The sequence below is a fragment of the Cardiocondyla obscurior genome, linkage group LG07 (genome assembly GCF_019399895.1).
Source record: "Cardiocondyla obscurior isolate alpha-2009 linkage group LG07, Cobs3.1, whole genome shotgun sequence".
NCBI lineage: Eukaryota > Metazoa > Arthropoda > Insecta > Hymenoptera > Formicidae > Cardiocondyla > Cardiocondyla obscurior.
Window position 1 is genome coordinate 1,245,031 of NC_091870.1, and position 25,722 is coordinate 1,270,752.

Genomic DNA, 25,722 nt, shown 5'->3' on the forward strand with positions numbered 1-25,722 from the left:
AGAGATAAAATTCTACTTTATTACTGATTATGAGAACTTGGAGAATTTTTGTCCGAGTTATTTTCTCTCATTCATTTTTTTTTCCTTGAATAAACTTGAATTAATCTTTTTTTTTCTTCTAATGTAAATTTTGTTTTAAGAAATATTCTTAAAAATTGTTTTAATTTTTGTATTTTTATCTATGTTATTATAAAATTTATTAAGTTTATAAAAATGTTGGTTTTAGTTTAACAAAAGTGTTTTCTTCCGCAGTTACATGCAGAAGTAAAGTTATGCAACCAATCCGTAATATCTTTGTGATACATAATAAAATTAAAAAATATTCTAAATAAAGCGAAATATTGACCAATTTATAATCACGTTGTCATTCGTAATGCATATAATAAAATATATACCTCATTGTATTTTGATGAATAATATAACTATTGTACAAAAAAAAAAAAAAAAAAAAAAAAAGAAAAGTTTTGATAATACAGATTATAATCGACTGAAACGCTATATATTTTCTCTTTAACTTTTTAATAAATGTCTAGGAAATAATACACGTAATAAATATTGAAACACACCTTTACACCATTTTGCATAAGTATGTAATCGTTATTTGCATTTATGTAACTAGAAAATAATAAATATTCTGACTTCGGTAATTCCGAATAAAATATTTGGATGCTCGTGCTCAATTCTAAAAAGTAAAGAAAAGGAAAAGAAGAGGAAAATCGCAAGATATCAAGGAAAGATCTACACACCTACACGTTTACCATCGTACCCGGTTACACCCCCGCGGAAGACTCCGTGGCGACGAAACGGCGCGGTCGCAATATCGAGCGACCTGGTGACCTCTCCGGCTGGTGGAATTGATTATTTTCAGGAGAGAGAGATCCCCCCTTTGAAATATACGTAGCATCGGCTAGACATGACGTCGACTAAGTAGTCCATCATGGAAAGCCGCTCGGGTAGCATAAAGGATCCAATGTATTATCCGGAAAACGATGGTACCTCAAGCGGCGGCGGTGGTAGCGAACAGCAGGATAAGAGTCAACGCAGCTCGCTCGGCAGCGGGCAGGAAATTAGCCTGGATGACCCCAACGCGCTCAAAGTACCGCGCAAATTCATCACCAATTGGCGACAGGCATGCGATCGCACACGAGATCGTACCAAGGACCTGCTGAAGAGATGGAGAACGACCAGTAGCAATGTTGACGAGCTCACCGTCGCGCCCGTCGTTGCTCCTGAATTGGAACACCCCAGCTGGAGCGTACATGTCTGGAGTAAACACATTATTAAATAATTTTGTCGAGCTCTTTAATTCATAGCAGTATTCTAAGAGATTTTAATAATGTTATATGTAACTAACTATATTTATTTTTAGCTACCTGGGTGAGCCGCTATCCGAGTGACGACAGCTTATCCGCCCTTGAATTTATTAAGAGCGGCGGTTCAGAGGCCTTAGCTCCCATTCAGCGGGATAAATTCTCTCATTTTTTTACGCACCTCTTAGACCATGATAAAGATGGTTACATCAACAGAAAGGATTTCGCAATACTCTCTGAGGTAAGATCAGCTTTCAAAGATTTAACTTTGTATTTCAAACAAAATTTTTATCTTATCTTATCTTACGAATATACTAATATTTTGAATTTATAACTGTGTATCCATATATTAAAGTAAGAAAATATCGAAATAATGCAGGAATAATAATTTTTTTTTTCTTTTAAAAGCGTTTAAGAAGATTTGCGGATTGGTCGTGGAACGGCCCAGAGTACCTGAGGCTTCTGGAGATCGAGAATGGATTTGCCGGGTTAATCCTTCAGGATAAAAAAGGTCTTGTAGAGTCAGATAAGAAGGTCGGTCTTGAAGATTGGTTATCTTGGTGGGCGCAAACCGTCGCACCGCCGGACGGTGCTAGTTACAAAGATTTGCCATTTTGGATCAAAGTCATGCCCAGAGTATTTTTCCTCGCCATAAACAGCTCCGGAAGCGGGATGATAAGTAAAAAAGAACTCGCTGCTTTCTACGGATCCGTAGTCGGTCTGGATATCGACCGGATAAACAAATGCTTGGATGTCGCATACAACGCTATGACTTCGGTTAGTTAATAAAATTACTTTCATAAATTATTTTCATAAAAAATTAATAATAAAAATTTGTTACAGAACGGAGATCATCCTCTTGGCTGGCCGCAATATCAATTAGTATTCGCCAATTTCCTCTTTGGTCGTGGGCCGTTCGGTCCGGGAGAGCATTTCCTGGGCATGACGGATTCTTGCATGATTCGCGGTAATAGCATACCGTTCCCCATCGATTATTCCGCGATGAACACACCGCGGGACAAATTGGAGGTGTACAGTCCTCATTGCAAGAGTAACAGGCGAAGCGTCGTAGTTTAATGGTGAAATCATCGTGAAAGAGAGTTCCTTCTAATTAGTGACGCAACGTGCACAATCATCCTTCGAGTGCCTGATATTATGTATCGCCGAACGTGTTTGATATTTAAATTTATTTAAGTCAATCACGGAAAGATCTCTATGTGAAAGGGTTGAAAGAAATTATAATATCCATTTTGCACAAGTATTTCGATACACCTAAAAATGAAGATAAGAACGTAAGTATCACATTATAATACACCAATACACTGCCATTTACCTTAAGGGAACGTTATATGTATCCCTCACGCATAGCAAACGTACGTGTTTAATTTTAGATAGATCGCGTAAAACACAGAGAGCCTTAACTAATTTTTAAAAAATAAAAATGCAATCGATAAACGTCGAAAATTTTCGCGGTGTTTATCTTCTTGCATGGAAAATGTTTAATAAAATAAAATAAAAATTCTTACAAAATTTATTTCATGCGCTTGGCACTTAGTACTTTTTACACGTCGAAGTCGCCGCGACACATGGATGATACGTGAGAGAAACGTGATTTTTGCGCAATATATCGATTATCACGTAACGACGAACGCGTTTCTATATAAAATTAGTTAATGTTGTCTACGAATAATGAGAAAATAACAATGACACTTTTTGATTAATAAACTGAATTAACATATTAAATATTAATGTCCCTACTCCCCTCTCCTTTTCTTGTTCTCGATCCTACGTGTAATAAGGCGTGTACGGAGGCACTGGATCACATACTTTCGAACATCGATGTATCGTCATATTTCATCGTCTACGAGACGTCATTACGTACAACGAACTGACGACAGAGATTCAATAAATGCACCAACAGTGATTAAGACAATCGGATATTCTAGTACTTTGGTATTTTCCTTTTTTTTTTTTCTTTATATTGTCTTGGCCCATACCGCCAGTACGAATGACTCGATCTCGCATTCGTTCGTTCCCCTTTGAATCTTGAAGAGTCCGTTCTCTCCCCAATTGTACCCCCAAGAATTCGCGACCAACTGAAAGAGATCAAATTTAATTTACTTATAATTTTAAATTGAAATTTATTGCAGTTATTATGTAACTGGGCGATGTGATACAAACTCACCCAATATTTAACCGGCGGACCGCGATAAGAGTGCTCCTCGCCCCAACCGATTATTCTCACCGAATGATAACCAGAGTCGTGCAATTCTGCACTTCGGGAGTGTTTGTATACTCCACTCTTATAAATGAAGAAGTCTTGATAAACTCTCATGGTAGCTGCAAAAAGACAAATTAATCATTTTATCAATGTTATATTTTCGACGTGTTATCGTCAACAAGGTAACGATTCTAAATGTCAATGCGCGTTTTAGAATTTCAATTAACGCGAGCGTCTAATTATAGGCTACCTTGCACAGGTCCAGAGGTCAGAATTTCCTGCATGATGTCAGTTTCATTACCCAGGCGGTAGGCTGGTCCGACCTTGTACAATTCTGTTCTCAATGGATTTGGCGGGCTTCGACAGCCGGCAGCCTTTAAGACGTTCCTCTTGCGTAGTTTGCATTGACTGTTCTTACCGGACCAAGGATAACATTCCTCGTCCACCAGTCTGCAAAAAAGAGAATATTAAAATCAAATTGAACGGAAACTCATCGTCGTGCATCATAGAATAAAAAATAATTTAACACTTTTAAATAAAAGAGGAATATCTCCATAGAAAAATACCCGTATTTTCTCATGAAGAGCCAAGCACGATCGAGATAGCCACCTCTGCAGCCTTGCTGTCCTCTGTTATTGCAAGAGAGCAGATGCTGGGCGCTCAGGTCTACGTTTTCAACACCCTTGCTCATGATCGAGAATCTATCGGATGCGACGTCGGCTGTGGACACGGCCCAGGAGGCGCCGCACCATCCTTGATCATGGACGCCGGATATATCGCGCGGCCAACGTGTCCTGGTGTCAAACTCTCGTGGCAGTGCATCCGGATCGTAATTACGTCGCACCGGATTCATTTTGTACACCTATGCAGAAGAAAGCTTTAGATCCAGGATCTTTTCGATTACGTTCTATGTATATTAACGAACGTCATAAGGCTCAGGGAAACAATATTCGCCTCGGGTACTGAATTTTACATATTTCTGTGAATTGAAGTCGGGCACTGTCTACATTCAAGTTACATTCGTTATTCATGGAAGCACTGTAACAAAGAAGCGAATTACTTTAACCGTGAAACTTTAGCTTTGTCGCGCGAGCAAGCAGTTGACTCGATTTTACCAGGCAGATTTTGTGCCTATACACTCTGCTACGTGTTAAGAACAAAGTCGCCTCACTTTAAATTCATCAAGGTACGTATAAACAAGAGAGTTTCGTGCAATCCAGTGTGTAAAAAAGCCTCGTCGTTTTTAAAATTCGTCTCCTTGGATAATTTATGTTGCTCTCAAGCGCAAAGGAACTCTTTGAGAAGTATTAATTCTGCGAATATTTTACGGTAATCTGCCCGAGGCTTGTTGCCAATATTTAAGTCACGATTTCGACTGTCGTGAACTTACGGACTGCGAGGGATTAAGAGTGCCCAGACGAAGTTCCACGCCGTCCCGAAGTGTCCTTCCCCAGAAGTCGGAATAATTTCCCGCGCGCCATCCTAAAGTGAATTCCTGCATATTGACGTCCTCTATTAATTCCGGCTCGATCAAGCAACGATTCTCCTCGCACAGCATCTCGGCGCGATTTCCAAGCGAGGAGCATTTGCTGGAAAACAAATCGGTAAACGTTTGCAAGACTCGTGCATTTATCTCATATCATCGACTTTTACGCGAGAAAAGCAGACATTACCATACGTTGCAATTAACCTTTGACGTTTGCCCGTGATGGTACTTCCTACCCTGGAAGGAGCATGACCCCCCTAAAACATGATAAAAAAAAATAAAATAAAACAAATAAATAAAAGTCCTATTTCGATTAAGTTGCAATAACTGATTAACGTTCCAATGGTGCCAACGGCACTTTCTGCCGGCCAATCAGGCGACGCCGCGAAAACACCGTGGCCAGCTAAAATGCTGTTGGCAGCACCGAGTATTAACCATCGGTTAATTTAATCGAAACGACGGTTGAAGTGAAGTTCCTCGTCGCGAACGGTCGCGGTATAATTAGTGAGCAGCTCTCGATCCCGCATCGATCGATGCACTTGAGGACCGACTCTTCGTAACGAGGTAAGTACGTGCGACGTGACGACGTTATTGCTCGCGTTGTGTCAAACGTACGATTAATCTCCTGGGGTGGCGTTATCCCTTTGCAGTGGGACCAGTAGTCCGGGCAGCAGTCCTCGGCGCTGGTACGGTTGCAGAAATCGTCGCAGTAGCACAGAGTTCTCAGGATCGGCGCGCTGCACTCATCCTGCCGTCCTGAGCAGCAGTCACCTGCGGGATACCTCGACGCGCAATACGGCCCGGACGGCAGTCCAGAGTAATCCGGGATACTTCTCACGGCGTAAGGTAAGAACACAATGGCGATGAATACTAAATTTTGGCAGTGAGCGGTCCACATCCTGAAACCATTTATTACGCGACGAGCGTTGTATTAATTTCGTTACGGCTGTCGCGTGATTTTATTTATTCCGCGTTTAGCGCGCTTGAGTTTCGACACTCGTACGGGAACGCGATTACGGACCTCGCTTGCCTCTTAGCTACCTCGTTAACGTCGGGCGGCACCGATGCCGAGTAAGCCAGGTGCGCTCGCTCAAACCGATATGTAGGGTTCGGTAACAGCTGGCAATTGACAACAATAAACGGTGCCAGGAGTTCGCGGCGTTGCGTCCCGGCACCGAGGTGCTCGTCGTCCCGTCTGCTTTGGAACGATTTCAAGATGTTGGCCGCTTAAATGCCGTGCGATTCGTCACGAGGCATTCTAGAGAGAATGATGGAAGTCTCTTGACTTGTGCAACGTCTCGACGCATAACATTTTACCAAACAAATCATTCAGCTTCTCTCCTTGAGCGCTTCCTTCGTTTTCTAGCACTTTAACTTTATAGCGTGCGCACAGACGCTGCGTTACGTTTAGCTTGGGCGATACTCGATTCACGTAGCTATCCAATTGAAGAGTTCTTTAATAAGATCGAAAGTAATTAAGGTAGTTAATTGATGGCGCCTCGCGTCGATGAAGCGTGCCGAGGAATTTTAATTTTACGACTGCGTTGAAACGATTTATACGGCGGCAAATGATTCGACCGGTTTCTCGCCGCGGAGCAACGAGCTCGGCATCTGTTGCTCGCACAGTCGGTCTGTGCATCAAATATTACGGATCATGTAACTTCGAAACGTGTTGTCACCCGAATCGAGTGCATTATAATATTGATGAAGTTTACCAGACTGGAACGAGGCCCGCGATTTCAGCTTCCTGAGCTCGGACAAATGCTTGCGTGACGATAAGAACCGATTAATCGATTATACTTGATTAAATTAAAAAAATACATTTTGTTAAGATCGGGATTTACATTAAAGACGTACGTAGAGTTATATTTTTTATTAGAAAAAAAAAAGAAAAAAAATTAGAAACGTTTTGCTTAAAAAAAAAAAAAATAAATAAGTAACATTTTTATCTCGCTGACTTTAATAACGATCGCGTTCCATTAAAAGTAAGTTGATATTTTTTTTTTTTTTCGCGACTAGAAAGATAATTATGAATTAGTCGAGAAGTCGTTTGGAACGCTCGGTGCACTCGCGAATTTACATAATCTGTCGGACATTCTTATAATACATGAAGCGCAAAATTATTTTACTCAACGATGCGTACTCCAATGCGTTCTCCATGCTTCCGAGAACTGCATCGGCGGCCTCTTCGAGTCGCATACGGTCGAAGGATCGCACGGAGTGTCCCCGATCGGACTCTCCGCGTAGAATCGAGACGAGCGCGTTCATTGAGAAACGGACAATTAATGCAAATAATTCATCCCCGCGTGTGAACGCGTGAATAAGTAGGTCGTTCACTTGACCCGTCTTTCCCCCCGAGACGTCACAAATGTCGCCTTCGCGCGCCGTCTACGCAATAAAACGGTAATTTGCCCGCGAACGAGTACAAATAAAATTAAAAAAAAAAAAAAAAAAAAAAGAAGACGAAGACGTAGAAGAAAATTTATACCAAGGGTTCTTGTGAACTCTGACCTCGCGACCAAGTCCCATCCGACGAAGAGCAAATAATACCGGCCAACGTGAAAGCGAAAGCAAACGAAAGATCGTAAAGTTCGAGTTAAGACCCTCGAATAAAAGAATACGGGCGCAACGGTGCGTCTACGGGATCGACGGCAGCTGACCCCGTGACGTCAGCGTCGCGCCCTACGAAGGTCAGGATGAGGACGTGCCCGGGATATACGACAGACGTAGGAATGTTAATTAAAAACTACGGGGTCTTAAATTTAACTCGCGGCGAGCGACCCGGGATGCAGCCACCGACGAGATCCCTCGAGCGATAAAAAAGAGAAAAAGAAAATAAATATAAAAAGCCGGTGAACCAGGAGAAGGCATTCGACAAGGGCTTGGTGAACTTATAAATCACCGATAATCTGCGCGTGGAATCTCGGGGGGGGTCGAATTTGCATTTCGAGATCTTTCTCTCCCGCGCGACGACTGGAATGAAAAAAGAAATGATTCGGAATCGTGTGCCCCGCCTTGTTAATCAACGTCGGTGCGCATTGATACGCAAATCCCCGGCGATGTGTCACTCGCGATAAGGCGACACCAACGAAAGTCGGTCAGCCGCGAACTGCCGCGGAACGGCAAAGAAGTGGAAGTGTTTACGAATGTCTCCAGGGTTTGATCGATCGTAACTCGTGAAGCGAAATGCGTGCGGCCTTCGTGCGTGGAACTCGTCTCTCCGAGGGAGGCGCGAGAACGGCCTCTGGACCCGGTCCAAAGTTACGTCACTCGCGAGTTTCATATATTTCGCGATAGCACCCCGCGAAATCGAATCACCGGGACGCGTTATTAGGTAACGTACGCTCGCGTGCGATCACGCCTCGCGGCGTGACGCGGCATTGGCATGCACCGCGGCTGCGGTTTAATTTCGCTGCACTTGAAATAGCGCGTTGAAAGTTTTCCGCTATTTTCGTCCCTTCGCGGTTGGGACCCGCGACGTTCTGGTCGACGTCGCGGGATTTCGCCGGGCCGTTAATTGCCGGGACGCTAGGTCGGTTACAGTAATAGCGAACAATAACGAGCTCGGGCGAGCAGACGTAGAGCAAGACCGATGGTATCCAAATGCTAATTAATGTAAGTGGAGTTGACGCGCTAATGTAAGACGGACAGTTCGTTTAACCAGCCGGTCCCGAGGACTGGCGCGACTCCAGGGGTATTTCTAAGGTTACCAAGGTTAAGACACACGGCTGTTGTAGGACCCCCAAATCAATGAGCTCAATTTAAAGTCAGCCTTGAAAGTGGAGTCAATTTAAGGTCCCTTCGCCGCAGGGAAGATCGCAGATTGTGTATATTTTTAGTTGCTTCTTTCTTTCCTCCGGCGACCCATAAATTCTCTCCGCGTAGGGTCGTATCAACTTAAGCTAGGAGCTCTAGATAATAACTCGTGAACGGTGAACTTTGTGTGTGTGGTTTTTTTTTTTCTTTTTTTTTCCATTTATATGTCAGTTACTGGAGACCGTGTTGGTCTAACCCGATTCGCGCTTTGCATGATATTAAGCCGCTGCTTATCGCCGCTATCACTACCGCATAACAAAGCGGTCTTGACCCATTAGTCTCATTAGCAGCAAATTCGTGATGCAGTAACGGTTTGATCTTGCTCAACTGCGACTATCGACGTTCACACGAGCGTCTCCTTTTTTTTCTTTTTTTTTTTAAACTTGCACGTGATTTCAATATTCGGCACGGACGTAGGAAACCCAGATTGTTTCTGTATTGCTTCTGCAATTTAGATAAAGATTTTTCGCATCGATCATCAGTGATGAAAAGATTGGCGACATCATCGATGACTCGATTGACCGTCAGGATTACTTTTACGACAGCGAAGAAACGTACGGGAGTTAGTACAGCTGTCGCATATCGATTGTGTTTGGCATGACGTCAAATAGGATTGTTCGATAAATTCCTCCGATAGCTATGCACTTGATCGCCGCATTTTATGAATATTTTAAAGTTTTTTCTTTTTTTTTTTTTTATTAAAATAAAAGAATTTTTTGACTCAAGTCAGTTTTTAAGGAACAAAAGCTACTCGAATCTTTCCTCCGTCATTCCGCCAAAGTTCGTTACTGAATACAAGTCTGTACAACACAAGAGCTTTTAGAGTTACGTCGCGAAATCATCGTGGCGTTATAAGTTACAATGAAATATCGCAGAGGCATTACGGAGACGCGTAATTGCAATGTTTCGTCGAAATAACATAGCAACGTTGTAGAAATATCCGTCATACCATATACACCACCGAATAATTTAGAACGCTTTCGCAAGATGAAACATGTGCGTGAGCATTCTCCTGACGTAGGAAACCGCACGAGATACTATAATACAGACGCGTGAGGCACATTTTCACATTCGGTCTGACGTAAAAGCGAGGTCCGGTCAGGGGTTTCCGTGACTTTGAAGAGGGGCGTAAAAATTTTATTTCGCGAGTACCGAAAAATAATATAAATCAAGGTAAACGTTAAGACGACACGGCTGAGATAAAAAAGCAAAATAGGGGGAAACGGAGGTATTTAATTTTATAACGCCCAACTGATGCACCGAGAGAAATCCAGATTTCATTCACGACACTTGTATCGCTTACGACTCGCTTCGGCAATGGCTCCTTGATCGATGACGGGTGAGATCAGCGCGTGCGAGTGACGCAGCATCCCTGATTAAATGCAACGCGTGTCTTCGATTAGCTAGCCGGAGAGCGCGGTCTTCACATCATAATTATAGATTAAATTCCACGAGCATCGCGTCAACTCGCCCGCGCGTTCATGCCACGCCATCGAATAGAAATGAATTAATCGCGTCTTTCACCGAACGATGTTCCTTCACGCCGAGAAGTCGTCGAAGATGTCATTTCACGTCCGCGAGTCGCGTGGTTTTTTTCCTGCTTTTTTTTTTTTTTTTTTTTCGCCCATCATCGAATTAGTTCCGTGATTCATTCGCGGTTGATACAACGCTTAGTTACGCGCATATACTTATAGAATATACGTCAACCGATTGTCCTTCGAATTATTACCTCAGTTAGTCCTCTCTTTCGTCGGCAAGAAGAGTTCGTCGTTCGCCAGGCTTTCGACAAGTATGCAGATTTCGAGAGACCATTAACAATCTCCGGCTCTCTTTCGAGGCATCAAGTTCAGCACTCGAAGCTTCCGCGTGCGTTGCATATTTTTTGCATTTTTAGGTAAAATTATTTCGAAACTTTCTGTTATCGCTCCTACTCGTACTTACTTCGTCCAGCTCAGAATTTAGAAACTCCTATCCGCGAACGTTCACTTATGTTAAACACCCCGACGAACGCTTGCATGTATTCATAAGGTGGAGCGCGTTTTGTAATTCTCGGCAAACTGACTATCAAGCAGCGCGTCGTTAATCGCAATGACATAACGCGATATCAATGCTCGCGTCGACTTGTGCGACGTGCAAAACTAACTGACGCGCGTATCAACTTTCACGTATATCCTCTTTCACATTCGAGACCCGACATTGCTTTCCACGGAAAAAAAAAAAAGAAAAAGAAGCTAACGCTTCTTTCATACTCGTTAATGCTTCCAAGTCCGCGGGTTCAAGTTTCGGCTTCGTTTCGTAGAAATTCGAGAAAATCAATTTTAATCTTTACCGCCCGCTATGCTTTCGGATCGAAGACTTCTTTCAACATACGCGATGCATTTATTTCGGATACGCGGATTCTAAGGAATATTTCGAAAGAATCGCGATCGTGTGTCAAGAGGGAGAATCGAAGTGAGCGCGGACCCGGTTCTTTCGTTGTAGGTATTTCTGAATGCGCTCGGGCATTCCGTTCCGCCGGATATTGGAAAAATAAACAGGCCGAGACGTATAGAGCCCCCCTGCTTTATATTCTGCCTCTGCTTATTTTTATGGGCCGTACGAAAAGCGGGGGAGAGAATGTATCAGAATTAAAAAGATCTCGTGATTCGCGCGGCTTCGCTCCCCCTTCTTCTTTTTTTTTACGACAGGGATGCTGCGCGAGACGCATCTTTCTTCTGAGCGCCCGTTCTTCTCGAGAATGAGCTCGAGGCAAATAATAGCGCTCGGTTTGGCTCGGATCAGCGCGATCATGGGATTCTCATGGCTCCCCGCGATCTCCTTCTTAGAAAAAAAATAAAAGAAGAAAATGAAAAAAATTCCTCCCGGATTTTTCTTCTTCGATCCGAGCGCGGCTCGCTTCACGTGCGTCGTAAAAAGCTAATCGGGATTTATAGGCCGACAATTATTGTCGGCGAAACGAGCGCTATTATTGGCCTGCAACGTACCGCAGCTTCGTTAAAGGAGCGTTTCTGCTTAAGAGCTTTCGACCCACGCGAATGGTCATCGCTCTCAAATAGAGAATCCGTACCGCGCCGCGCCGGAACGGATCGGAGTGCGATCGCACGGAAGCTCAATTCTCTTGCGCCAAATCCCGAGACGCGTGCCAGCCGATTTACGTTACCTTTACCTCCTCGTTGGACGAGATACTGCGGGCAATAAATGTCACGCGTGCAGATCGGCGGTAATCGCGCGCGAACATTTTACATCCCTTTACGTATCGCGCGTAATTCGGTCTGTCGTCGTTTTTTCCAGTCGAAGGATTTATCGCGACGTGGACGATCTGTCTGTCTCAACAAATCTCTCCGTCAAAGTGTCTACGATATTGCTACATCATTTTCGAGAAACGTGTCCACGAATTCCCCAATTAAAATAATTCTACTTCGTATAAATTTCTTTTATCACTGAGATAGTTCTCGGAATATTCTCAAGTCGAGATTACCGTTCAAAATAAATTTACGTTAAGTTCGCTAATCCAGTTTATTATTAGTCGCGAGGCTGTTTTCTTTTTTTCACGGGTTTTAGTCTTTATATAAACGGTCCGTTAGATTTTCTCTCGCCCGCTCCCCTCTTTTTTTTTTTTTTTTTTTTTTTTTTTTTTCTCAGCGTTGTGAAATAAATTTCATTCCGGTTCTTTTCTTTTCTTTTTTAAAAGTGTGTTTACTGCACGGCGCGCCGCGGTTATTCGCGGCCCTACAAATTGTTAATACTAAAAATAACGTATACGTCATATCAGGCAGAAAGACAGGATGATGCGCGCTGTTGCCCCAAATTCCGCGGTATTATAGGTTGTTTGCGTTCGGTTGCCTCGGAAGAGCATCAATTCCGCAACGGCCTCTGACTGGCGCGATACGCGTGTCACTTCGTTCGAATGAAATTATCATCGTTCGAAATAACGCTAAATCGGAATTAACAATGAAATTTGATCTGCGGCTCGAGGATCATCAGATACATTAGCGCGTTAAAGTCCAGCTTTACCGCGCAATTTTAAGATACGCATAATTTAGCACGAGAGCGCGTTCGAATCACGTGTCTGACACGTATCCACCGCGAACATTTATCAACGCCTCTCTAACATCGTAAACTGATTTATTGGATGCGATTAATAGCCATTCCTTAACAGCCGTTCTGCGGCGGCGTCTGTGATAACGGTAAATCGCAATAAGCGCGTTCAGTTAATTTACAGCAATAAAGTATATCGATCTCGCGATGCGTGTCAATGCAATCCGTACATTCTTGGTTTTATTAACTGCTAACACTTCACTCATGCGCGAACAAAATTGAGTTTGTTCCTTTTTATTTTTTTTATTATTTTTTTTTTTTATTTTTTTTTCTGACGTACGTTTGCGCGCGTGAATAAAAATAAATTACATAATTCTCTCTTAATAACTTTCCTTTGATAGCGCCGTTTCGAAGTCTCTCGTTACTTCGCATTGATAGAATAATACGTAAATCCATGATCGGCAATCAAGCCGGCAGTGTATACGCCGCAAGTAAATATAGCGATGACAATTCGCATCGGCGTATCTCGTCTTCGATATCGCGGTGGAAGTCTATCCGGTGGCTGCAACGATCGATTCGAAGATATGCATAATTAATCGATTTACGCGTTTCCTCGTATCGCTTTAATCAATCAATTTCCGCGACGGAGTCCTTTACCGACGAATTGTTCTTGTCATCGCAATCGTAATGACACGATAATCGTTCAATTACCGTCGCGGAACACTTGCTAATGCACGTTGCCTGCAACTATCGGCAAATTGCGGACACGCCTGGCACCGCACTTTGACGCCGCTATCGCGGTACCAATCTCCCCGTGAAGCGAATTACATGCGAGCGGCGTCTTGTCGAGGGGATTACGTCGTACAGTTGACGCATACGCGATTACGAAACCTGACACGTGTCGCGCGCGTTCTATTCTGAAATTATCAAAACCTTCGTCCCTAACGGGGCAGCCACGGCGTAATTAGCGAAACGTCTCACGTCGTTATCCGAGCCACGTCGACTTTCACGCGGATTCTTCGACAATTGGATCGGCAGTTAGATCCAACGCTGGCGAACAGCCCGAAGCCGTCTCTTGCTCGCCGCGGTCGTCCTCGATAAGCGTCGCGATAATTAAAATGAAGCTTTTTTACCTCTCGCGACTGGAGCCCGACCTACATCTTGCCCATTTGATAACGAGCTTTTCATTAACGCGGGATTAGCGCCAGATTCGTCCGCGTCGCAGTTCGTTCATCAAAAGATGTTTACTTTCCGTCGCGTCGCGCGTCGCGAAAGATTATTAATACGCCCCGGCCCGAGGCAGAACGGTGGACGAGACTTTCTTAGTCGCCGCTTTGTTTTGATGATGCAACTGCACCGTGGGAGTTTTAATTGCGCCCGTAAATTCGTTGCCGCTTAGTCGTTACTTTGATCGCAACGGCGGAAGAGTCTGCTCTAAAAATCGATCCACGTACGTATGATACCGGATCGTCAAAATATACCAAAAGCCATTCGTATTAAATCGCGCAGAGATGGAGATAAGCTCGTTCACGTTTACCGTATCACGTGCGAGGAGATAGAATATAAGGAATATTTGAAATGCGCGTGTGATACGCTCTGTTTCACCGAGGTGACATTCCATCGCGTGTCCAGAGATAAGGAACAATATAACGTAAGATCGTATCTAAAATTTTTATATTCTCCCAAATGTAGGAATTTAATTTTTCCGCGTCACATTTTAAAGCGACTGATATTATCGCGTTCGTGGATATCCCCGTTCGATCGTGGACATTGAATAAATTGAACAAAAGAAAAAGGAAAAATAAATTAATTTATCTATCATTAAATTTATTTAAATCTGATACTTTAATGGCACCGCAACGACGCGTAAAGTTTCGCGCCAACGTCTTCCCCTCCGCTGCAGTCGTCACAGCCTCGTGTCTCGTATGACATACAGCTCTGCAAGCTGGTTATAATTTATCTATCCCGTACGTGTACTGAAAAGTCAGCGCTATTAAAATGCTACTACCGATGAAAGTTGCAATATTACCATATACACATACGACTAATTGGCACGGCGCTACAAGGCTGCGGGACTTGCCGCGAGAATGAAAAAAAATTTTAAAGGGCGAGCGCGAGTTTTAGAGATATCCCACGGCGTGATTTTCTCGGCGCGCTCTTCGACGAATGAGATATTTTTTTTTTTACGTCCTTTTTTTCTTTTCTCCACCCTTATATTTTATTTTACTTTGCGCTTCGCGTACTTATCGCGCGTAGCACACACGCTCGCTCTCTCGCGTTAATCGCCGCGCGATATCCGTTGCATAGAGTTACAGGCCCCGTCGTGATATAAATTGCTCGGCTGTGCTAAGAATGCGACTTGATGAGGCTTTCTTCTCGAGCTCGCAGAGATAATGCGAGCATTGAACAAACTGATATAAAAAAATGAGAGAGAGAGAGAGAGAGAGAGGGACCGTTGAGAAAGAATCTTAATCTTAATCGCATTGTAGCGAAAATCGAAGCTATAAAAAATTCCTATTTATTCGGAGGCTAAAAAAGAATCTATTCACCTTCTATACTTGTTGACCTCCGGCTGGCTTGATCTTCGATCGCAACGAATCGAAGCATCCCGCTACCTCCGGACTCGCATCATTGATACAATTTGCGGATTAGGTCGATAACGGCAAACGGATCTTTATTAATTTAAGTGGCTAGTCCCATCGTACAGGTCGCGACATTAGGATATCGTACAAACTGGCACGCTTGTCAAAGTTCGTCGGCAGATTAATCCCGTACACACGTACGTGCGCCGTAATTTTTTTTATTTTTTTTTCTCTCGTCGCTGACTTTATTACGATCAAGCGATTCTAAGAACCGACCGAAAAATATTTAATTAAACGTTGTAATAAATAGCGAAATTTAATTTGATATATTTTTAATTAATAATAGTTATTTTGATTTTATAAGATATTTAAACTTAGGTATCTATTTATCAGCAAAGAAAATTAAAGCTGACGATTGTGAATGGACGTAAGGAAAAATGCAATTAGAGACTTATCTTAAACTCATTTATTGCTAATTTGTCTGATAAGAAAGACTTATAATCATGTCGCAGTAAATTAATTTGAAATTTTGAGAACCGCGAATTACGGCTTCGGATACGAAATAATTCACGTTAAGAGTCGTAAACCAAAAAAAAGAAAAAAATAAGAAAAAAAAATTCTTTTCTATTCGTGCACAGATGAACGTAGTAAAAATTTCAGATTTATGACTTTGCGTTTCTGCTTTCGCATAACTCGTACGATCAGTTGACAACTATTTGCATAACTTAGACGAACTCGAGCGAGCCCACACTTTGCGCCCACTTTCGTGGAAAATCAATAAAAAGCAAATCGACGGCGCTTGTCATTTTACGATACATCAGTTATCAATCTATACCACTTACTCGAGAACGGCGAGACTCAGTCTGGTCCAAATCGAGGACTGTCTTCTTCGGCGACTGTCGTTCGCACGTGCCTCGTGCGGCCGGAAACGATTTTACGCGGCTGCGACGTGAAAACGAAATAACGGAAGGACTGCGGAAAAGTAATAATTAATAATAATATTGAATTCCGCGGGAAGGTCTCGGGTGGCCGGGACGTGGGATCGGCACGCGATCGGGAACGATCACGGGAGGGAAAAGAGAACACAGCCGGTGCTGGCGGCTCGAAAGCGCGAGCCTAACTGACCCGCGAGAAGACGAGAGGTAAACGCAAGCTAAACTAAGTCTCCGTATCACAATTCGGTTCGAACCGTCACGCGAGGAGCGGAGAGAGCAGCGGCACGACCGAGCGACATGTGAGACGCGGATCGGCATGGTCCACCACCCACCGGATCTCCTTGCCGCGGGTTCTTCCGTCGTTCCCCGTCACCAGGATGACGAAGACGAAAACACGGCGAATGGTCGTCGAAGGCGAGCCCGCGCGAACGTTACGCACGTCGGTAGTCTCGAGTCGCGAAAAAAAAAAAACCTCGCGGTCTTTATAAAATCGTCCGACGAAGGACGATGGTGGTATATCCCGATACTTTCCAACGCGACGAGTTAACGTTGATCGTTTGCGAGATAAAGATGAAAAAGTGCGATCGATTTAATCTCGGAGACGCCAACATTTCGAGATGCTGCAGCGTGCCGGTTGCCCAAGCCTCTCGAAGCCCTACAGATGAAGCTGTCCTAGCTATTTCTAGAACCAACAGGCGACCCTCTGCTATCGCTATCTCTCGTACGAAGATACCGATAGCTCTTACCATCTTTAAGAACCCAATCCCGTTTTAGGACGCGCGTAATAATTAACGGTCAAGGATTGTACTCACTCGGCGAGCCTGCTTGATCCGAGATGCGAGGTCTGTCTCTTAATCGATGAACGCGCGCGTTCTGCGCCCGGCGAAGAGATCGCACTCGAGAAACTGCACCCGCGGTCGATCGAGGGAAAAAAGAAATCTGTCTGAGATGCTGGCGGATCCGGAGTGCGAGTTCGACTGAGGTTCGAGTCGGGCAATACAGGCGTTGAAATTTATATCGGTTTTATTTTGCCGACCGGATCTCCTGAAGCGAGCGGACTTCCGATTCGTCATTGACGAGACGCGCGTAAAGCCGCGATTATTCGACGGGGATAAAACTACGTTGCGTGGATGCTGAAAGGCGCACGATTCCGCGAAACCGCGTCAACCGGGGGAGCGATATCATCGCGCAGAAATATCGTCCGATACCTTGATAACGGTAAAGGCTCTCGCGAAAACACGAGTAGGCGTCATCTTTGCGCGAACGTGCGGCTGCATTTGCCGACTCATCTTTTCGAAATACTCGTGATGTTACATCGCACGTATATCGTTCTGATAACGCAACATTTTTTTTTTCTTTTTTTTTTTAATTTAATTTTTTTTTTTTTTTATTTTTATTTTGTTTAATTAATTAAAAATTATAAACCGTTAGATGCGTTTGCTGCCCGAGAAGATACGAACGATGCAGATCGCGAATTGTTATCGTATTATGATTATGAACGAATTGGCACGGCTGAAATGCTGATATACGCCTCGATAACAATGACGTTCGCGAGCAAGCATCTCTAAATATAAAACCAGACTCTTTTTCGAGCAAATGCAGGGTACTGTTTGCGAAAAAAAAAAAATAAAAGAAAAAAAGTAGAAACTGAGGGGAGAAAAAATAACGCGGGGGCGTATTTTTCGCCGCTTCGTTCTTACTCCCGCGCGATCTAATTTCGAAGTTCAAAATATTTGGAACAATTTTTCTCGCCTTTGACGCAAATGCTTTCTGGATTGCCTCCGTAAACTGAGACATGTGTACGAAATACCGGAGCGCTTATCGAATTTGCGCGAGTGTCGCGTCGACGTGTGATTGCGATAACCCGCCGGCCGCATGTATATTCCGGCAGCTTAATTAACGATGACGAATTCGCCGGGAATCCTACCTAACGGGCGTTAATGCAAATAAATCGGTCTCGCGTAAGGAAAGAAAAAAAAAATAATTTTTGATCGCAGCGTTGCATTAAAAATTTATCATGCGACGAGAATGCATTCCATGCCTCGAAGGATTAGGAATTAATTAATATCGCGGGCGCGCGTCGATCATCGATTGCAGCTGACGAATAATGCAGCTATTTATAACAGTTGACTCGGGCCTTAATTATTCATTGTTTCGGAACGACATTGAGTAGAGGAAGGAAGATGTTAATTCATAAAACCCGTCCAAGGCGATCGCTAATGACGCGGCTTGATAAATCGTTTGAAACTCCTCTATGCTTCACAGATAATTTCACTTCTTGATAAAACAAGCAGGATTTCAATCCGAAACGCCTGAACGTAGACCGTGTGTGAGGACAGGTTTTCCATTACGTCGTCGATACGAGCGAAAGAAGCACGTGGCTCTTGAAATTAATTTAATATTTTAATAAATGACGTACGAAAAAGAGAAGCGTTACATTATTATTTAACGTTGAATTTCAATCGAATAATGAAAGGGGGAATATTTACAAAAATTAAAAAAAAACAGGGCTCGTCCGGGATTTGAACCCGGGACCTCTCGCACCCTAAGCGAGAATCATACCCCTAGACCAACGAGCCGCTTCGTACGAGGTCGTGCCTCCAAAGACTATATCACTGGATATCTCGTGATACATTTAAAAATCTTATTGCATAAAAATATATAATTATTTAACCTGTAATTTGTTAGACCACGATGATTATTTCATCGCGCTAAAGTAATATCTCTTTTTCGTATCTCAAAGAGAAAGTAGTGCCGGTGTAACATATGTTACTCGTATGGTTCCTTATCGCAGAAGCGCACAAGTAAATGACTCTGTAACGTCTAGCTAACGAGATAAAATTGGCAGATAATAAATCGCGCGGAATCGCTTGTTTTCATGAATCAGAGATCAAAGATCGCGTATTAATTAATTGCGTATCGGCGAATTTTGTCGCCGTTCGATTATGCAGCCGGAAAATTTATCCCGAGCTGTTTAATTCGTTTATATTAAGTCGAAACTGATTTGACTCGAAGTCAAACTTTTCACGCTGTGAAAGTGAATTTTTTTCTGGCAGCTAAATTTATAGAAAATCGAACTAGTGCGATTTGAGGAATTAAAACGTCAACGGTATAAACTTTATTTTCTTGCATCGTATAACGCTGGAGCCTAAATCATAGCGAAGTTTCATTTTGATCTCGTGGAAGGAAGTACTTTTTTCTTCTTCTTTCTTTTTTTTTTTTTCTTTTTTACTTTTTATTTGCCGCGTCAATGTACGTTATGTATATTTCTCTCCGAGTTTCAACGCGACTTCAAATTCTCATTTCCCTTCAGCCGGTCGTTTATTTAACGCGCGTGCCCATATTTCACTTTGATTATGTTACACCTCGTTTCGGAACGACAAGCGGCAGCTTACGTCGCCCGTGCGAGCGTTCGCGTTCATATATTTCAATTTCACAAATAGATCGACCGCCTCGTCTTCTTTTCGCCGTGTTGCAAGTAACGCCCCTGAAAATGTAGGTCGTGCATACAAAAAGTGGATCGTTTTTAAGTGTCCATAAATTTTTGCCGATGTATGGGTGCACCCGGGTCGTGACAGAGCGATTCCCGCGAAGAAAGAATTATCGCCTAGCATCCGAAACGCGCGTGCATCTCGCGTAACGCGACGACGGGATGCCGTGATATTTGTTGCTGATAAATCATCAAACGCTCTGACGCGAATAAGATTTACTTATGCGCGAACAGAATAACGGCCTGGCAGATAACGATAAGTAAAACGACGATACCTGAGACCGCGTGCCTTATGTTACGTTATTAAAAGAGTGTAATCACTTAGGCGCCGTGGCTTAGTTGGTTAAAGCGCCTGTCTAGTAAACAGGAGATCGAGGGTTCGAATCCCTCCGGGGCCTTCACGAGGATAGATCGTGGGTAAATTTTTTTTTTTTTTCCTTTTCTTTTTGTTCTTGCATGCAATTTTACCGTTCCCGATAATAACGCCGTGATTGTAGATCTACTTGTCGTAATTGCATTACGTTATGCTGCCTACATTTGAAATGAGCATATAATCAGATGTTGCGGAAAAGAAAAACAATTGAAAGGCATATACGCTACAGGGGAACAAAAATCTTGTATCAAGCTTTTTCTCTCTCTCTGTCCCTCTCTCTCTCTTTTCGTAGTGGCAATAATATTAGCGGTACGTTCATTAAATATTGAACATGCACATTGGGGACATAATGGAGCCATGTAGCACAATGTAAAGCCAGCAGTAGTTAAATTAAATGTAAACATTAATGTCGTACGTTAGAATAATATTAGCTAACATGACTTTAATTTTCGTCAGCGTTGTTTGCCCTCTTTTCTTTCCTTCGTGAGAGTTTTATGAGGAAACAGATATTTCCGCAATTCCTCGAGAAACGACAATTTTTTATCTACACGTCGACACTATCGCGGATTCTCTCTCTTTCTTTTTTTTTTTTTTTTTTTAATTTAACAAATTTCTATGAATATATTTTCTCATAAGTTATGCGCGCTCGATGAAGCACCTCGTTCCTACGAGTTTATGAAAGCTCGCGGAGATTGCTGATCGGCTCGCCGGAGGGATTTCGATATTCGAATGGAACTCGTTCTGTCCTAGACCGTCAACTGCAATAATAGAATCTAATTTCCTGCTCAAGGTATTGTACGCTCGCGTACACTCGGTTTCCCAGTAAGCTGGCGTAAACGCGGCCTACGGGTCCGTTATTTATAACGCGTAAGATCAATTGCGGCAATGCGCCGTTTAAAAGCAATTCAGGGCCTAAATTAAAGGCGCGGTCATCGCTTAGGTATGCGCGAAAATTCGCTCGCGACTTTCCAGGCGTGCGAAAAAGACCGGGAAAGGGGGGGAGAGATCGGGCGCCGATCGAGAAAATTTGCATTTCGACGGGATTGCGTTACGTTCGGCGTAAACGGTATTTCGCAATCCGCGCCGTTTATTGATCTGCACGAGTTTCCTGAAGTCTCGCCGTTACAATAAGCGCGCGAGAGAGAGGCAAGGATACGTCTAAACTAAGTTAATGCATTCGTTACACCGTCGGCGATCCCCTTCGCGAATCCTCATTTAAGCGATCGTGCGAGAGCGATGACCCCGCGCGACACGAGATAACTGTGATCTTCACCGTGACTTATAAATCTGTCAACCTTAATTTGCGCCACGTTGGGAAATAGAACGCATGCATAAATTAGAACGCGATCGCGTTCAAACGATAATGTCGATTTAATCGAAGCGGCGCGATTAATTTATCACGCTCGCTGATAAATTAATTTTTATTACTGCTTCCTTTTTTTTTTATTCGGCACACTTTACGAAGTATTTATCCACCTGCGTACACTTCGTTATCAATTTTTAATTAAGTACGACCAATCGATCAAACGCTCAGAATCCGTCAACGAAATTCCCGTTCTTATTCCGTGGATTTTGGCACAGGATCCTATTACGCCGCAGGAACAGGATTTCCTACCGAATTCCTTTCCAGCGGTCTATTATTTCCGCCGTATATATATATATTTTTTTTTTTGTGGATCCTCACCGCGGTTTTCCGCTCCGATATAAAAGTTTCTCGGCGAGTTACTTTTTGATTCGCGACCAACTGCTGGGGGAAAGCCCGATGTACATATTACGTAATTAAATCAGAAAGGAACGACAATAGAAAGGGTGTAGCCGTGTAAATTAAATTGATTGGATTTCATTATAAGCTCAAAAGCAGGAGCTGTTTAAAGGTGCGCTTAATCGATAATCGACTGCGGTATCCTGGCAACCGAACAGACGCGTTTATCAATTTTGGCTGCTATCGGCCCGCACACCGTGCTGCACATTCGATAGGAATGCGAAAGAGCCCCGCTCCTTCGCCGGATACTTGAACGTCGGAAGTGAAGTGCGTACGTAAGCGATGGGTAATACCGAGAGCAATGTTACGAGCGGCGTGAAGAAACAGACGGACACCTCGTCCATTCTGCTTTACAAATTAGTCAACTTGAACGGTGAGCGAGATGAAACGGAGTCACGGTAATGTTTAGATCACAATTTATTTCGTTCTTATCAATTAAAAAGGCGGGTTTCGATTATCACAAAGTAATTAGGTACTACCGACGGAAAGTCACTTACGCCGACGTACATAAATCGCGTTGTATACCTTTGCTTCGTTCGCGGATCGTGTGGGAAAGAATGAAAGCGCCAACGTCGATGTCTGTCGCGCGTATTGCGTTGTCAGCGCATATCAGCCGCTGCTCGACGAAAGCTAACGTCCGCGATTTGCGACGACGAAGTAATACGACGTGCCGTACGTAACGAAGGTAGGAAAAAAAAAAACTTGCCTAATTCGCACCAGTTCGCGAGAGACTTTTTTTAATCGTGCGCTTAATCCCGCTACTTGCACGGTGGACGCAGCCTATTGCATCGCGTCGCCTATATCCATTGTAAGTCAGAAATAAATGTGATGGTACGAATTAAGCACAGGTACGATTTAGGCAGGTTCGTCCTACATAAATAGAACCGCGTTCTGGCGTGGCGGATTCAGCAGCATGCCAAACGCTCTCGTCATTTTACAGAAAGACCCGCCGTTAAAGTCGTTAGCTTTTATCGTTCGCCATTATTTACGACAGGTAGCGAAAGAGAGATCATCGTCGTTGTCGGCGGCCGTGTTGTAAAAAAAAAAAGAAAAAACTCAGGCGGTGAATAATGCTCGAATGCAAGGCTGGCGTGAATTTTCGGGGCTGCTACGTGACAGTTCGCGGTCGCGAGGAAAGGATCCGACGATTAGATCGCTTGGGAAATATTATTTATTATCACTTTCTCCTCGTTCGACGTCGAGGGCTCGTCCGGGTTCTCCATAATTTGCGTATTGTCCGGGGCGAACGAGGGCTGCGTGCTGTACTTTCCCATCTCGGCCTCGAACAGGATGTTGTTAATCTGATGCTGGGCGACGAGCCTCGCACGCAGGTCTCTAATATTCTTCAGCCGAATGGCGACGTGCTCGGCAAAAACGGTGAATTCGTCGCGGCCTGTCGAAATCTCCTGAAATCGTACAAAGGAGGGAAAAAAAAAATATGTAACGTCACCGGAATCGACGCGCTTGCAATCGCGTCGTGCAGATGTGAAAGTTCTCAACGTGACACGGTTGTCGTATCGGGAGTTCGAGACCTCCGATTTTTTAAAGATAGCATTATTAATTTCAAGTGCGATAGAAAATTAATTAAAAAATAAAAAAAAATAAAATACCTGCGGCTTCCACTCGGAGATAGGCGGGGGATTCTGAAAGCAAAATATCGTCGAATTAATTAAGACACATGCGGCAACGTTAGGTACTTTGAAAGATTGACTTAGGAGTCAGTGGCCAGGATTTATAATTTTTAATACTTATTTATATAAGATTGTATTATCGTATCAGCTTTATTCGTAATTATGCTGTTACTTATCAACTGTATGCAATCGGGTCGCGGCGGTATTCACGAGGGCTCTCTAACGCACCTGCTTCTCTACGTTCGGCATCTCGCGATTGAGTCGCATCAGGCGTCCTTTATTCAGGAAAGACAGGGCCTCGTAAGCGAACCACTTGGGCTTGACGACGGTGCCGGGGTCGGCCTTCAATCTGCGTTTCACGTACGCTTTGTGGACCGACATGAAGTGAGTCTTCAGGCTCTTCAGCTTCCTCTCCACCGTCATAACGTCGTATCCGAGCTGGGTGCAAGCCCGAATGATATATAAATCCGACCTGTATCTTTATCTTATTTTTATCATTTTTTTCTTTCTTATATTTTTTACATATATATATTTTTTTTTTCTTTGTTTTCTACGCACGTGAATCAACGCGTTCGAGAGCACGTTACGTAATAGCGGCAATAAATAAAGTGAAACTTAATCTTTTTTTTTTTTACGCGAACTGTTACGTAAATGCGTCTTCTATGCAATTTCGCTTTTCCATTGTAACGGCAATGAAGGCGACGAAGACTCTCGTGCGCTCGCGATGCGCCAGAGTTGCGCAACGACTTGCGCAAGTGTTGGGACAGGCGCGTCTGGAATACACTCCCAAGATATTTTTCACACTACCCGAAGCGGTGCTTCTGGCACTTCTGATGCAACGGACACGTGCACCGCGAATTCGTGTGATACGTGTGAAACGCGAACGTTACGAGAAGGATCAAGAAAAACCGCTCCTTTTGTTAATTAAAAACGTATCGATCCATCGCTTAGGATGTTAATCAAATCACCATATCCAGACGCGTTTCTAAGCCTGAACATTATTCTCATTTACTTTAATTTAATTAAAAATACATGTACGTTAATATGCATGTGTAATGAAAATTTAAATATTCATATTTAAAGACCTAGTATCAGTTTAGATTTAAATACGTGTCCAAGTATCGGTACGTCTACTTTGTAATACAATTCCACAACAAGCCATGCTACTCTGCTTCCTTTTTTCCGTTAAATACACAGCCAGATATACTAACAGAGAAAAAAAAAAAAAAAAAAGAAAGAAAGAAAAAAAGAAAAAAGAATTAAATATAAGTTTTCAATTCTTATATCGAAAGTTAACGACCTCGAGCTCGGAAAACAGAATTTAATGTTTACAGGGTACTTTTTTTACGAGCGTGCCATAAACTTATAATCAGAGGTCTACGTGCGACTGTATCGTACCTCATCGGCGATCTCCTTCCACGCGTAGATTCTTTTGCTTCGATCGGTGAAGTCCGGCGCGTTGTGGTCCCAGAGGAGCCGCTTCGCTCGATACGCGCTGATCAACTTTAATATCGTCTCCTGTCTCCATTGCGCCATGCCAGACGCGGTACACCGCACGGTGCCACGTCTAATCACTGACAGTACTACGATAGCTGTAGTGGCCGACGGCAATCCCGGCCGTACTCTCTTCGCGCAGGACTTGCGCCAGCAATTGCCACGACGATGCTTGCAACACTTGCCCCAGACTGTACAAGATGGCGTTGCATGTGCTTTGATGTGCCGACAACGCCGTCGTCCTACTCTCTGACCACCCTCTTTGAAGCTGCGCACGTGAAGCTGCACGTGGAAGTCCAGCGGGTCTCCGGGGAAGCGGAGAGGCAAAAGTCGTCTATACTTTATTTTTTTTTATTTTTTTTTTCCTGTAATTTCTAACGAGTAGCGTCAAACGTATAAAAGTAGAAAGAAAAGTCCTTTCTTAAAGTAAAAAAAAAAAAAAAAAGTACGTGCTGCAAACTATAATAAATTATGAATAAAAAATATTGCGTGACATATCGCGAGATGCACGCTCCTAAGTATGAGACGTTGAGAATTCTTAAAATAAATATAGGTACGGATTATTTCTATTCTCATGCCTTTGC

General features: G+C 43.3%; 3 protein-coding genes and 2 non-coding genes across 6 annotated transcripts; 2 read left to right on the plus strand and 3 right to left on the minus strand.

Annotated features, from left to right (window-relative positions):
• Positions 1–567: 567 nt before the first annotated feature.
• Positions 568–3,244, plus strand: LOC139104139 (uncharacterized). Its single transcript, XM_070659393.1, has 4 exons — positions 568–1,268; positions 1,370–1,551; positions 1,719–2,087; positions 2,154–3,244. Exons 1-4 carry the CDS (start codon positions 938–940, stop codon positions 2,385–2,387), a joined length of 1,116 nt encoding a protein of 371 aa, XP_070515494.1. The 5' UTR covers positions 568–937; the 3' UTR covers positions 2,388–3,244.
• LOC139104137 (uncharacterized peptidase C1-like protein F26E4.3) lies at positions 2,828–17,360 on the minus strand. 2 transcript variants are annotated; one of them, XM_070659391.1, is made up of 8 exons: positions 17,201–17,360; positions 5,633–5,916; positions 5,205–5,274; positions 4,922–5,120; positions 4,098–4,393; positions 3,782–3,981; positions 3,496–3,650; positions 2,828–3,406 (listed from the first exon to the last, which is right to left on the minus strand). In XM_070659391.1, the coding sequence occupies exons 2-8, from the start codon at positions 5,913–5,915 to the stop codon at positions 3,287–3,289; spliced, it is 1,323 nt and encodes a 440-aa protein (XP_070515492.1). In that variant the 5' UTR covers position 5,916; positions 17,201–17,360; the 3' UTR covers positions 2,828–3,286. The 2 variants fall into 2 exon arrangements, with proteins under 2 accessions (XP_070515492.1, XP_070515491.1); XM_070659390.1 differs by lacking the exon at positions 17,201–17,360 and adding an exon at positions 16,296–16,712.
• Positions 17,361–18,895: 1,535 nt separating this feature from the next.
• Positions 18,896–18,967, minus strand: Trnap-agg (transfer RNA proline (anticodon AGG)). Its single transcript has one exon. It is a non-coding gene; the product is annotated as a tRNA-Pro (tRNA).
• Positions 18,968–20,202: 1,235 nt separating this feature from the next.
• On the plus strand, positions 20,203–20,276 carry Trnat-agu (transfer RNA threonine (anticodon AGU)). Its single transcript has one exon. It is a non-coding gene; the product is annotated as a tRNA-Thr (tRNA).
• A 2,136-nt stretch (positions 20,277–22,412) lies between these two features.
• Positions 22,413–25,525, minus strand: LOC139104502 (uncharacterized). Its single transcript, XM_070660045.1, has 4 exons — positions 25,043–25,525; positions 23,873–24,082; positions 23,624–23,656; positions 22,413–23,419 (listed from the first exon to the last, which is right to left on the minus strand). Exons 1-4 carry the CDS (start codon positions 25,178–25,180, stop codon positions 23,162–23,164), a joined length of 639 nt encoding a protein of 212 aa, XP_070516146.1. The 5' UTR covers positions 25,181–25,525; the 3' UTR covers positions 22,413–23,161.
• Positions 25,526–25,722: the final 197 nt, after the last annotated feature.

Bases quoted from the DNA above. Each gene is read 5' to 3' on its own strand.
- LOC139104139 (XM_070659393.1), top strand. From the start codon at position 938: ATGGAAAGCCGCTCGGGTAGCATAAAGGATCCAATGTATTATCCGGAA. The intron at 1,269-1,369 runs GTAAACACATTA...ATTTATTTTTAG, and splicing joins CTGGAGCGTACATGTCTGGA to CTACCTGGGTGAGCCGCTAT. The intron at 1,552-1,718 runs GTAAGATCAGCT...TTCTTTTAAAAG, and splicing joins ATTTCGCAATACTCTCTGAG to CGTTTAAGAAGATTTGCGGA.
- LOC139104137 (XM_070659391.1), bottom strand. From the start codon at position 5,915: ATGTGGACCGCTCACTGCCAAAATTTAGTATTCATCGCCATTGTGTTC. The intron at 3,651-3,781 runs GTAGCCTATAAT...GTCTTTTTGCAG, and splicing joins GACCTCTGGACCTGTGCAAG to CTACCATGAGAGTTTATCAA. The intron at 3,407-3,495 runs GTGAGTTTGTAT...GATCTCTTTCAG, and splicing joins GTCCGCCGGTTAAATATTGG to TTGGTCGCGAATTCTTGGGG.
- LOC139104502 (XM_070660045.1), bottom strand. From the start codon at position 25,180: ATGGCGCAATGGAGACAGGAGACGATATTAAAGTTGATCAGCGCGTAT. The intron at 23,657-23,872 runs GTGCGTTAGAGA...TTTTGCTTTCAG, and splicing joins TGCCGAACGTAGAGAAGCAG to AATCCCCCGCCTATCTCCGA. The intron at 23,420-23,623 runs GTATTTTATTTT...GTACGATTTCAG, and splicing joins TCTCCGAGTGGAAGCCGCAG to GAGATTTCGACAGGCCGCGA.